This window comes from Ursus americanus, chromosome 2 (genome assembly GCF_024610735.1).
Source record: "Ursus americanus isolate L20-20 chromosome 2, mUrsAme1.1.p, whole genome shotgun sequence".
NCBI lineage: Eukaryota > Metazoa > Chordata > Mammalia > Carnivora > Ursidae > Ursus > Ursus americanus.
In genome coordinates this window covers 41,296,828-41,309,112 of record NC_142128.1, presented here as the reverse complement: position 1 = coordinate 41,309,112, position 12,285 = coordinate 41,296,828, and the positions used below count along the sequence as shown (strand labels likewise).

Here is a 12,285-nt window from a genome sequence, read left to right as displayed (position 1 = left end):
GGGGTCAGAGAGGCCCCCAGGGTGGGGGTGCCATAGGCCTTCGTGGGCCCCCATCAGGGCTCCGGCTTCTGCTCTGAGAGACAGGAATTTCTGACACGGTCTGTCTTGCTTTCTGAAAGGACCACCTGGCTGCTGTTGGTGGAGGGGTGGGTGGGGGTCGCAAGGGCCGAAGCAGATCGGTTGGGGGACGGCTGTCACGGTCCTGGTGAGAGGACAGGCCTGGACTAGGTGGCAGCTGCAGAGGCGGTGGGGACCGGTCCGATTTTGGACATACTCTGTGGATGGAGCAGACAGGATTGATAGAGAGAGATAAGGGGTCCAAACCGCAAATCATCACAGAGGGAAGGGGCAGCGCCGAGTAAGAGAGCCTGGGAGGAGTCACATTTTTCCTGCAGTGCCGTGAGCCTGTTGTCCCCCAGGATGCCCCTGTCCCTGGGTGTGAGTCCCGGGTGGGCGAGCCCCCAGGTGGGAGGAGCCCCGGGTGGGCGGAGTCCTGGTGGGAGAGGCTCTGGGTGGGAGGGGTCCAGTGTGGGATGAGCCCAGAGTGGGATGGGTCCTGTTGGGATGAGTCTGGATGGGAGGGGTCCCAGGGGGAGAAGGCGCAAAGGGGAGGGGGCGGCGAGGGGGTCGTGATCATCAAGAGGCAGTCTCACACCTGGCTGTGTAGTGGACAAAGCCCTTCCTTGTCCCCACACCCTGTGAGATGGTCAGGGCAGACATTACACTCCGCTTCCCCAGCGAGGAAGCTGATCCTGAGACAGTGAAGTACTTTGTTCTAGGTCACACACCCATTAGAACTTGAAAGGCAGGCTTTGGGCTCCAGATTCTGCGTTCTTTCTGCAGTGAGGAGCCTGGGCGGTGGTGATGGAGATGGTCCTAGCACCAGAGCCAACACTGCTGGTAGACAGTGGGCCAGGCACTGTTCCGTTTGGAAATACCAGCTCATCCAACCCCAGCGGTCACTCTGTGCATGTTGTACAGTTATCCCCTTTTACAGACAGCAAAACTGAGGACAAGGGCATGCAGACACTAAGGGGCAAACCCAGATTCGAACCTAGGCAGTCTGGCCCTGCAGCCCGTGCACAGCCTGGGGTGTCCCGCACAGTGCAGGCAGCACGTGGACAGTGCAAAGGCTGGGCGGTATGGGGTTAGAGGCTAAGAGCTCACTGTGGCTGGGGGGGGGGGGGCGGATAAGATTTGAGCTGGCTCTAGAAGCGTCCCTTAGAAGGGTCAGTGAGGACAGTGGCAGGCGTCATGGGAGCGAGAAAAGCGGTATACCCAAGGGGAGCATGCTGCAGAGAATGCTGAAGAGGAGGCCAGCCGAAGGAGCCAAGAGGGATGGTCAGAGCAGGAGGAAACCAGGACAGCCAGCTGTCGCCAGGGCCAAAGGAGCAGGCTCTGAGAAGGGAGGCATCAGCAGTATTGAAGCACACCAGGGGGTCAAGTCGAGGGATCGAGGGGTCCATGATGTTGGGGTTTTTGTTGGGGAACTTAAGCACAGGATCCACGGCTCAGGGGACCTGGGGTCTGACTGTGTGATGCTGGACGGTGAGTGGAAGGTGAGGACAAGGCAGTGCACTTAGCTTGATCCCTAACATCTCCAGCAAACAGACCAGACCCAGAATGAATGTCCATCAAATCACTAAGATCCACGTGAAAAGAGTCAGGTCACAGCTACTGGCAAGGAGCTGAGTTCTCTTTATTGGCGAGAACTGACTCCAAGACCAAGGGATTCGGCAGCCAACAGAACTCCACCTGCTGAAAAGAGCAGCTGTAGTCACCTCAACGTGCTTCGTGCTTCGCGGAATTCCTGAAGCAAGCATCACTTTCCCACGGGACAGGAAAAGTCACAAGCAGGCCGTATTCAGTCCACAAATACTAACTGAGCGCCTGTTCTGTGCTAGGCCCTGAGAAGATACGTGGAAAAGGCTACAAAGAGGAGTAGAAAGGAGTCGCAGCGGTTGACATGCAGGCTGATGAAACAGAATAGAGAGCCCAGAAATATATCACTTCCATGTAAAATCCATATGACGGGGGGGGGGGCACTGCTCGTCGTGTGGGCCGAGGATGACTGGTTATCCACACGACAGAAAGGAAGGCATATCCCTACCTCACACCGTATGCAAAATCGATTCCAGGTGAATTAAAGACTTAAGTGTGAAAGACAACATGTAGAAACATTTAAAAGTCTTATAACTGCAGGAAGACAAGTATTTCTTTTAAAAAATTATATGTCACTGGTTATAAGCGAACAGGATGATAATTCAGCTACAGTAAAATTCAAAACTTCTATTTATCAAAAATACTATAAAGGAAAAAAAAGACAGGCACAAACTGGAAAAAGAATTTTCAACACAAAAACTGACAAAGTTTTTCTTTAGAATATAAAAAGAACTCTTAGAACCCATGAGAAAAACAGACAAAAACAAAGCAATGGGAAAATGGGCAAAAGTCAGGAATGATACTTCACAGAAGAGGAAACGGGACAAATAAACATATGAAAGGATACTCAGCTTTCATCGGAGAAACACCGAGTAAACCACGATGAGTACCAGTTTGTTTACCCACTAGTTTGCCAAAACTTGTCGGACGATGGTGAGTGTTGATGAGGACACAGAGCGACAGGAAAGTTGTAATCCTGCCGGCGGAAGCCTAACGGTGCTGCTGCCATTTTGGACAATCGTTGGTGTTTCCTGACGAAGTTAAGTACGTACACGCCCTAAAAGCCCGCAAGCCCACGGTTAGGTGCGTGGCCCAGAGACGCTTAAGGCAATGCTCCAGGAACGATGCTTAAGGTTGTCGACAGCGGTATTGCTCACTGGAGGAGAAAACTGGAGACCAGACGTCCACCCCCAGGTGAATGAATACACACAGCATCACGTCCAGGACAGGAAGTCCCGTGGCCACACAGGTCAGCCCACGAGCCGCGTGCAAGTGTGCAGCTCATAGAAGCGCTCCCCGTGCCAGCTGTCTGTTGCTGTGTAGCAAGCTGTCCCGTAATTTAGCAGCTTCGAACAGCAGGTGTTTCCTATCACGGTTGCTAAAGGTCGGGGAATCAGGGGCAGCTTAAAAGGGTGCCTCTGGCTCAGAGTCTCTCCTGAGGTTGTGGCCAAGCTGCTGGCCCGGTTGTGGGCTCCTCTCTAGGCTCAAGAGAAGGGTCTCTGCTTCCAGGCTCACTCCGAGGCCTGTGGGTGGGCCGTGGCCCCTCGCCACCCCGGCCTCTCCACGGGGTCACGTCGCGGCAGGGCAAGTGGCTTCTCCCAAGGTAGACATGACCTGAGACAGAGGCTGTGGTCTTCTTATGGGATTTCAGAGGTGACAGCCCGTCACTTCTGCCACGTGTTAGAAACAACCGATAGGTCCAGCCACGGGCAGAAGGAGGAGGGGGACCGCTGGGGACTGTCCTCTTGGCGTGTGACTTCATTTTTATGGCACTCGGAGACAGGCCGCTAAACCGTGTGCCGTTCAGGCATGTGCACCTGTGTGGAAGGGCCACAGTGATCGCCAGCTCAGGATGCGGAGCCCAGAACGGAGTGCAGGGGGCCATCCCGCAGGCGGCTGGCGCGGTAAGCTCGGGGACGCTTCTTTCGTGTCTATGCTTCATAACTGAATTTTACGTGACATGCATTGTGGTTTTTTCTCTTGGGCTTGGTTTTATGTTTGATATCATGGAAGTTCCACAAGGTTGCACCTTGGAGTCGGTGGTTCGTGCCGGTTCTTCCCACCTGCCGTTCTCCAGCGGGAGCTGTCTGCCGGCCTTGTGCCCCTCGCTGCTCGCGGTGCGGGCTTGTGCTGCTGGTCTCCAAAGCTTCCTGTTGGCGCCATCCGCTTGCTTCCCACGTGGGAGGTGAGGATGTGGCCCCCCGGCCTCCCATCACCGTCCCGGCCTCCCCTAATCCTAGTTGACGTCACGTCCTGCCAGCACACACGTGCTCTGTTCCTACCTGTGCCGTCAGGAAAGGATGGTGACACCTCTCCGGCCAACTTGTTTCTCCTGGTGAATCACCGTGTCGGTTCGTGTGCTCAGTTCTTTCCTGTATTAATCGCTGACTCAGCTCCACGTTCGGGCGGCGGCCCCACCTTTTCTCAGGATCTTCAGGCACATTCGATTTTCTATCAATTCTGTCTTCTTGGAGAAATGTCTCCCAGGGCCTCTGACCTGCTCCAGCCTGGCACTCGGCCAGCATCCAAGGACCACCGGGCCCCGTCCCCCTGGGCCTCTGTCCCCCTGGGCCTCACTTCCACTGTCCTCCCGGGTCTCACCCCCTCTGTCCCAGGCTCCCTCCTTCTTGGTTCACCCTTTCATGCTGGTGACACAGCTTCTGTGGCTTCGTGTGAAGGGCGCAGAGGAGGCCAGTCTCTGAGTCCTGCAGGTCTGAGCATGTCTCCGCTCTCCCTTCAGACTCCACAATACCTTGGCTGCTTTGGAAATACTTTCCCTTTAGAATTTCGAAACCGTTGTTCCAGGCCTGCTGGCTTCCAGTGTTGCTGTCAGCTAGTCCAAAGTTACCCTGATTTCTGGTTCATTGTATTTGACCTCCCCCTCCCTCCCTCTCTCCTTCTATCTCCCTCCCCATCTCTCCCTCTCTCCCTCCCTCTCTCCCCCTCCCACCCTCTCCCTCCCTCTCTCCCTCACTGGCTCTGGAACTCCCACAGCAGCTCTCCTTCCCCCTGTGTTCTGAAATTTCACAGTAATGTGCCTCAGTGTGGGTCTTTTCATCCACTGCGCTGGGGACAGGGGGCCCTCAATCTAGAAACTTACGTCCTTCAGTTCTGGAAAATTTTTTTGATGATTTCTTTAAGATTACTTCTCTCCTCCTCCTCCATTTTTCCAGTTCTCTTTCTGAAACTGTTATTATTTGAATTGGCAGATGGGTTCAGTGATTTTCTCCTATTTTCATCTCTGCCTTTTGGGAGACCCCTCCACTGACCCCCAGCCCTTCTAGAAAGACCCCCTTGTCCAGTGTCGCCTTGCATCTCCTGGGGCCAGAGTGTCGTCTCTCTCACGGTGTTGACTCAGGACAGGGTTACCCCACATGCTCTTCCCTGGTCTGCACGGGATCCAAAGTCCTGTTTCTTTGTTGAACTGACTCGGTCTGTGGCTTTCACGTTAGAGACTCTCCTCGGGTTTCTGGGGACCCCGGTTGTCTGCCCGTGTGGAAGGTCTGAGGGGCATGTGCGTTTAATTTGCCGCCAAGTGTCACGTGGTCGCCTGTATCTACCATTTGCCTCATAATATTAAAAAATGAAAAAAAAATAGTCCACACTCTAATGAGAAATTAATAACTATAATAACATCCTTAAAAAACACACACGCCTTTCCTCCCTAGCCCTTAAAGAAAAAGATGGTTCTCTGAAAAATTCCCTGTTGCGAAAAATAGCATGACATGAGTCCATGGATGTGTGACCGGTGCAAACCACGGCACTATCGCGAATAGGTTTGAAAACACCTTCTCCTCTCCACGCCCACAGCCCTCGATCCCCAGCCCTCGCGGCGGCTCATCGCCTCCCGCCCGGTGAGCCGCACGCCTCTGTCTCCATGACGCGGGACAGTGGGTGTCTCCGTGACCCCCAGAGGGGACAGCACTCAAGTCTGACAAGCGAAGCGTGAGTGGCGTCCGCAAGACCTGCTTCTACTCCCCACACGATTAGCAGCAATAGGGTGGTGTGTGTGAATGAAAAAGGAACCCGCAAGAACATAAAGGAATTTGAAGAAAAATAAAACCGTGAATCGAGCATCAAGGTGACGAGACAGCTCCCTGTTGCTGCTACCCACGCTGACCTCTCATTTCTTCCTCTCGGCGGCCACTCACGTGTGAGCAGGGCCTGCGGGCTGCTGAACGCCAGCGACACTCGGCTAAGCCTCGGGTTTGCAAGGAGAGGGACGCTGTGAGGCCCTCACGCACGGCCGCGCCAGGAACGTGGGCAGAAGACAGGCCACAGACTAAGCCCAGACACGTGGTCGGCGTCCACGGGGCTGACGAAGGCGGTCGCCTGCGGCCGTCGCTTCTCCTTGGGCACCTGCAGACCTTCCAGCAGGTCCGTGTAGGGCCCGCCGCCGTCATCACTCCACAGGCAGCTGTGGGACGAGTCTTTCTCAGCTACCCAGTGTCCCGTGTCCCGTCCGTGTCCAAGAATGGACAGTAGCTTCCCTCATCCCCGTATCAAACGGCTCTGCAGCCAAACTTCACGACACGTCTCCTCGCTCCCCGGCTGGCACACCGCCCCCTCCATATTTCTCAGTAGACGTTTCTCAGACGGACGGCACCAGCACCTGGACAGGGACTGAGTGCCACGTGCTGGGGCGGAGCGCGGGGCAGGTGCTGCCCGTGGGGCACGGCCCTCCTAGCAGCAGACAGGGGAGCCGGCTGCCAGACTTGGGTCGCTGGCCCACAGCGTGGAGCCACTTGAGCAGACGTGGGACTTGAAGCTGGGTGAGCGGAGGCCAAGGCCACAAGCTCATGTCCTCTCTGCCCTGAGCCCCAACCTCGCCGTCCTCACGCCTGACCCGAGACGTCTTCAGGACGAACCGGTGACCCCGGCTCTGCTCACATGCACATTTATGTATGTGTCGCGGGCTTGCAGCATGGGGCTCTCTCTGAGCGAGCCCCACGTTCAGTCTGTCACTGAGTCCGGCTGCTTCACAGACTCCGAAGCCCACCCCTCCCGGGAAGGATGCCCTGCCACCAGCTCGGTGCAGGCCCTGGGTGAGGGGGGGTCTGCCGCCACGCACCCCCCCCCCCAGGGCAGCGCACAGCAGTGGAAGGGACAGGGGCTGAGGGGATGGGAGCGGGAGGCACCTGGGACAGGAGCAGGGCACGCTCTGTCTTGGGGATCCGAGTGGGCGGCACCAACCTGTACCACTTCCGCCCGTGTGGGCTGACGGGCAGACGCAGGCGGAGGAGGCAGCCAACCAGGAGAGGGCAGGTGGGGCGGCAGGAAGAGGGCAGGTGGGCATCTTAGCAGCGGGGCTCGGCGAGGGGATGCCTGTCCTTGCAGTGTTCCCCTGGAGTTCTGGGTGCACATGCCCTGGTGCAGACAGCTTGGAAAGGCCAACGCACGCATCTCTGTTTGCTGGTACAGGTGTCAGGCTGGGGCCGGACAGCCCACTGCCAATGTGCTCCCTCGAATCTGTTCAGGCCAGGCTCCGGTGGGTGGTGAAGGCTCTCCGCTGCACCTCCCTCCCAGCACCTTGCACCTGCTTCCCACCTGGCTACCTCACCTCTGTGTCCTAGCTTTTAAAGCATCCTGTGAAGTCCCTCGTGTGCGGTCCAGGCAGATCCTGTTAGCAAACACTCTGAACAAGGACCCACCTTCGTCTGCCCTGCCACCCCAGGGGCAACCGGGCCCACCTGCCGCCCGGGAGTCGAGCCCCGTTCTTTCAGGAGGATGTTCCCTCTGCCTGAACACCCTTGCTCCTGGCCTGCCTGGAAACTCCAGCCTCTCACTAGCCTGCCTATGTTTGGGTCAAGGTCGCTGCCCGTTCTCCCCTGTCCACCCACTTCTGCAAATGTCAGCATCCTCCCCGGCCCTCGCCGGAGCTGAGAGCCCTGGGGGCAGGGGCTGTGTGCTGTTGGTCTTTGTATGTCAGCATAGAGCCTGGCACACAGCTGGCTTGGTGTCTGGGGATGAGAGGAGGCAGGGAAAGGACAGGGCGCGGTGGGCCCCGGACAGAGCAAATGGGGGCAGTACCGTTCCAGCGGGCGCCTCCCAGGGTGGGGAGCCCAGAGCCCCGTCCAACTCAGCAGGGGGACCATCAGCGCCCCTGCAAACAGCCCTGAGAGCCCCGTGGCGACAGCCTCCCTCTGCGCCCCGGGCAGGTGCCCCTTCTCTGGGATTACAGAAAATTGCTAAGTGTGTTTGGTGATTTGTTTGACGGTCTCCCCTGTTCAGGGGCCTGTGATTTCAGATCAGTCACATCCACACACACTGTCGCTGAGAAGGGAACATCGGAGCTTTATTCCCGCGACCTTCCATCCAGAGCTGTTTCACCAGGCACGGTGTGCCTCTGGGGGCAGGCCGGCGGCGGGCGGGCGCCTTGGTCGCCACCACCTGCAGTGTCCACCTCAGCAAGACCCGTTTCCTCCCCAGCAAGGACCCATCCTCCCACAGCCTTTACCCTGGGGCCGCGCTCCTTCCACTAAAGTCCTGTCTCCCCCTCGGCAGGTACCATGACCAGCAGGACGTCACCAGTAACTTCCTGGGCGCCATGTGGCTCATCTCCATCACATTCCTGTCCATCGGGTACGGGGACATGGTGCCCCACACGTACTGTGGGAAGGGCGTCTGTCTGCTCACCGGCATCATGGTGAGTACCTGCCTCCGCCCACCACCTCCTTCCCTCGGAGCTGCGGGACTGGAGGGGTCCACCCAGCAGGTCCCGCCTGGACGCTGCTGCACGGGGGGAAGGGCAGATGCTTCTCATGGGTTTAGTTTCCTTTTCTAGCAGGGGACTCTGTCCCGGTTCCAGATAGTTAATGGCCTGTTCACAGCACCCCCCCCCCCCGTACGGGCCGGGCAACGCTGGCCTGGGTCTGACCCTGCACTCCCACCCGCCTATGGTCCACTCACCCCAGTAAGCGTCAGGGCTTACACTAAACTGCTCCCTTCCTGCCCAGACACCCCGCAGACTTGGCCCCACGTCTGAGAAAGCTTAGCCTGAAGTCACGGCGGGGGGACCGGGCAGGGCCCTGAGCCTGTGACAAGTGGGAACGGAAGGCCTGCCCTGCGCTCCTCACAGGCTGCCGGTGAGGGTGGACAGCTACGCTGTCTGCAGTGAGGGGCCACAGGCCACTGGCGCCCACCACCGCTCCTGCACTGGCCCCGAGATGCGTGGCTGGCCTCGCGTCTCGGGGGGACAGGCAGCCACTGCTCTGGGACTCCGAGGCTCAGAGGAGAAAGCACGCAGTGAAGCCAGGGGTGGGGTTGATGAGGTTGGGGAATATACGTGAGGTTCAGTGGGGTTGAGTCGAGAGCCGACGACCAAGAGAGAATTCTTGAGGCGTCTTTGGTGCAAAATGGTGGTTTATTAAAGCACGGGGACAGGACCCGTGGGCAGAAAGAGCTGCTGCCCCGGGGTGGTGAGGAATGGCCCATTATATACCCTCAAGTTGGGAGGGGGCTAGGGATAGCGTAAGTCTCTAGGGAATTTTGGAAGCAAGGTTTCCAGGACCTTGAGGGGGCTAGCTACTGTTGGGAAAAGTTCATTCATTACCGTCTAATAAAATCTGAGTCATGAGACCCTTCATAGGTATATCGGTGGGCCGTATGCTGGGGGGATGATTGCCAACACGTATCTTGGGGGGTTAGAGATAAAGGAAGTTTCCAAAGGAATTTTTATACGTTAAAGTAGACTAACAGGATCTTGGTGGAGGGGAGGGACTCAGGCCAGGACTGCCTTTTGCCCTTAGCAAAGTATTAACATGGAGGCCGCTGAGTTCCTAGAGGAATGTCACCATGCCTGTTTCAAGGACTTGTCAATGGGCTGTAGGCAGTAAGGACTGTTCCTTTGTCCTTTAGGGCAGCCAGGAGTGCCTGAGGAATGTTGCATACATCCCATGGTGGGGGGGGGGGTTGCAGGGTGTCAGCTTCTGCTTTGTCCTCAGCTTGCCTTCCCTTCCCTCATCAGGGTGTGAGGGTGCACAGGCCCGCGGCTCGGCTCCAGGTCCCCCGTGGACACCACAGCCCAGAGGAGCCCCTCTGCAACCCCCACACTTGGGTGAAAATCTTTCCTTCTGGTGCCCCTCAGACTTTTCCGTCTGAAAGGGAACTATTCCTTTCCTCAGCAAAAAGGGGGCTAAATCCTCATCAGGGGTGGGGTGACAAGGCAGCTGAGTGCGAGGCCCCTCGGAGCAGCCCCCCCCCCCCAGCAGGAGAGCCCAGCACTGCCATCTCCTGCCCGGACACAGCCCTCTCCTTCTGCGCCCTGAAGCCCCTTCCCACAGAAGCTTGGCCCAGGGGCTTAGAAGCCCTGGCTCAGCGGTGAAGCAGAGGCTTAGCGCCGGCGGGGAAATCCTGGGTGAGCGGAAGGCCTCAGAACAAAGGCCTCCCATCCGTAGGTAGGCGTCTGTCTGACGGGACTCCAGCTGCCACCAGGAACCAGGCAACGACCCTTCCTTCCAGAAAGTAGTGAAATGCTGCCCGAAGGCCAGAGCCTTCCTGTCTCAGCGGCTCCCGGGCCGGGCTCTGTGCCTCAGGACCGGCTCTCGGGGGATGAGCCCCGCTCCCCCTCAGCACCGAGCTGCGCCCCGTCTCCCGGGCTGTGCTCTGACCAACCCGCAGGAGGCAGGACCCCCGGCCCCACGTCAGCTCCTGGGGATGGGGGGTCTTCGGCACGGGGTTTACTCCTGGGCCTGCAGCGTCTGCTCCGAGCCCCGAGGGCTGTCCTCCTGGAGCGAGGTGCGGTCAGAGCGGAGGGCCAGACCCCCTCCCTTATTAAAACACGGTGCAGGCCCTTCCTCTTCTCTTTCCCTAAAACCCTGCCGCGTAAATCTGAGCCTGTCGTGTTCAGGCGCCCTGTGTTCATGGTCAGTGTTCTCACCCAGGTCCAGGTCAGTGGCCTCCCTTGGGGTCGGCCCCACTGAAGAACCTGGTGGCGTTTTTCTAATGAATGTGACTTTTCTAGCTGAGTCATTCTTGCCAGGGTTTGGCAGTGCGAGCCGCCCTTCCCCTCCCCCGCCTCCCCCGGCGCCTCTGCCGGCAGTGACAGGTGCCGCACTCCAGGTAGGGCTCCCCGTGCGGTTGCCATGGACACCTGGCGGCAAGGCCGCGGGAGGGGAGGGAAGGGGCTGTGTGTGCGTGGCTGTGAATTGTCTTAATCATTGTTTTCTCCTGGCAGTCCCAGAAACGGTGTCGTTATCAACCCTTAGGCAGGGTCTGTGGTTGTCTGAGCAACCTGACGTTGTTGGCCCAGACCTGGTGTGTTCCAGGGGTTCGGCCACTGCGGATCGGTCAAAGTCCGGCATCTTTCCTGAAGAATGTCCTGAGACAGGGCAGTCGGAGAAAGCTATCCGTGGTCAGTCTCCAGAACCGGGCGTGGCGGCCCCCTTAGGGCCACCCGTGGAAGCCTTTCGGCTCCGCAGGCATCTGGGAGCACGTGGGGCCCCCAGGACCACTCGGTGGGAGCCCCGCGTCAGGACAGCGAAGCCCGCACTCACTCTGTGGACCCTTCCTGAGTTTGGGACAAACAGACGAAAGCTGTAGGACGTCTGCTGGGGACCCAAGCTCCCCCCACGGCCTCAGGAGAGATGCTCTTTGAATGTGGGGGCGCGTTCTGAGTCGCTCTGGAAGGAGGCTCAGCCTCTCCCTGAAACACCTTGCTTTCAAACCAGCTGTGCCGTGGAGTTGGCTACAGAAACAGAGCTGCCCAAGGCCTCCAGGCTTCCCTCTGCCATTTGGCACCATCCTTGATGCTCGAGAGGAGGCAGGCCTGGTGTGGAGGACCCAAGCTGCGGATGAGTTGGCGGGTTCACCCGCCCTGGCCACTCCTTTCTCCACCCGCTCCTCGAACCCGGTCGAGGGGGACGCTGCCCGTCCTACCCTTCCTGGGGAGCAGGAGCTGGCCAGATGAGACCCGGGAATCCAGCTGCTGTCAGCTGTGACCAAGGACTTGGCACACTGGAAGGCAAAAGTCTGAGTCATGGATTTGCTCCGTCGTGTGACCCCATGGACATCACACCAGCAGCTGCTTACCCCTTTCTGTCCCACGCCGTCCTCCTCACGGGCCCCTCTGCCCACGCAAGGATGGCGGGAGCCGGCCGAGGCCTGTGTGCCCTGTCTCCTAAAGTCTCCCCAGGCTGGGACGAGGCCCTGCCCACTGGACCCCACCGTCCCAGGGGAACACAGGCGATCGTTACCGCACTTAGGGGAGAGCACCGTAGGGGGGAGGGGCTCCCATGACCCGTCCTTCATCTCCACCAAAGAGCCAAAATTGACCATTACCTTATTTTTTCTTTTTTAAAGATTGATTTATTTATTTTAGAGAGAGACGGAAGTAGAGAATCTCAAGCAGACTCCTCGATGAGTGCGGAGCTGGTCTTGGGGCTCGATCTCACAAGCCTGAGATCAGGACCTGAGCAAAAATCAAACGGTTTAACCAACTGAGCCAGACAGGTGCCCCTTGACCGACCTTCTGACTCAAGTCTTGCCTCCTTCTTCCTCCTGCCTTCCCCTCCTCCTGCGCTCCTCCCGGGCTGTTCAGGGCGCAGCCACGGTGTTCCCTGTCCGGTCTCTGCTCCAGCTCGCTCTCTCTCTGCACCCCTCCCCTCCCTTCCGTCCCCCCCCCAG

General features: G+C 58.3%; 1 protein-coding gene across 2 annotated transcripts in view; it reads left to right on the top strand.

Annotated features, from left to right (window-relative positions):
• The window catches only part of KCNN3 (potassium calcium-activated channel subfamily N member 3), a 137,141-nt gene that overhangs the window by 101,325 nt on the left and 23,531 nt on the right, over positions 1–12,285 (top strand). For both annotated transcript variants that reach the window (XM_045784128.2, XM_045784127.2), the window contains exon 4: positions 8,167–8,308. In XM_045784128.2, coding sequence (XP_045640084.1) covers positions 8,167–8,308 — 142 coding nt within the window. The remainder of the gene's footprint in view (positions 1–8,166; positions 8,309–12,285) is intronic.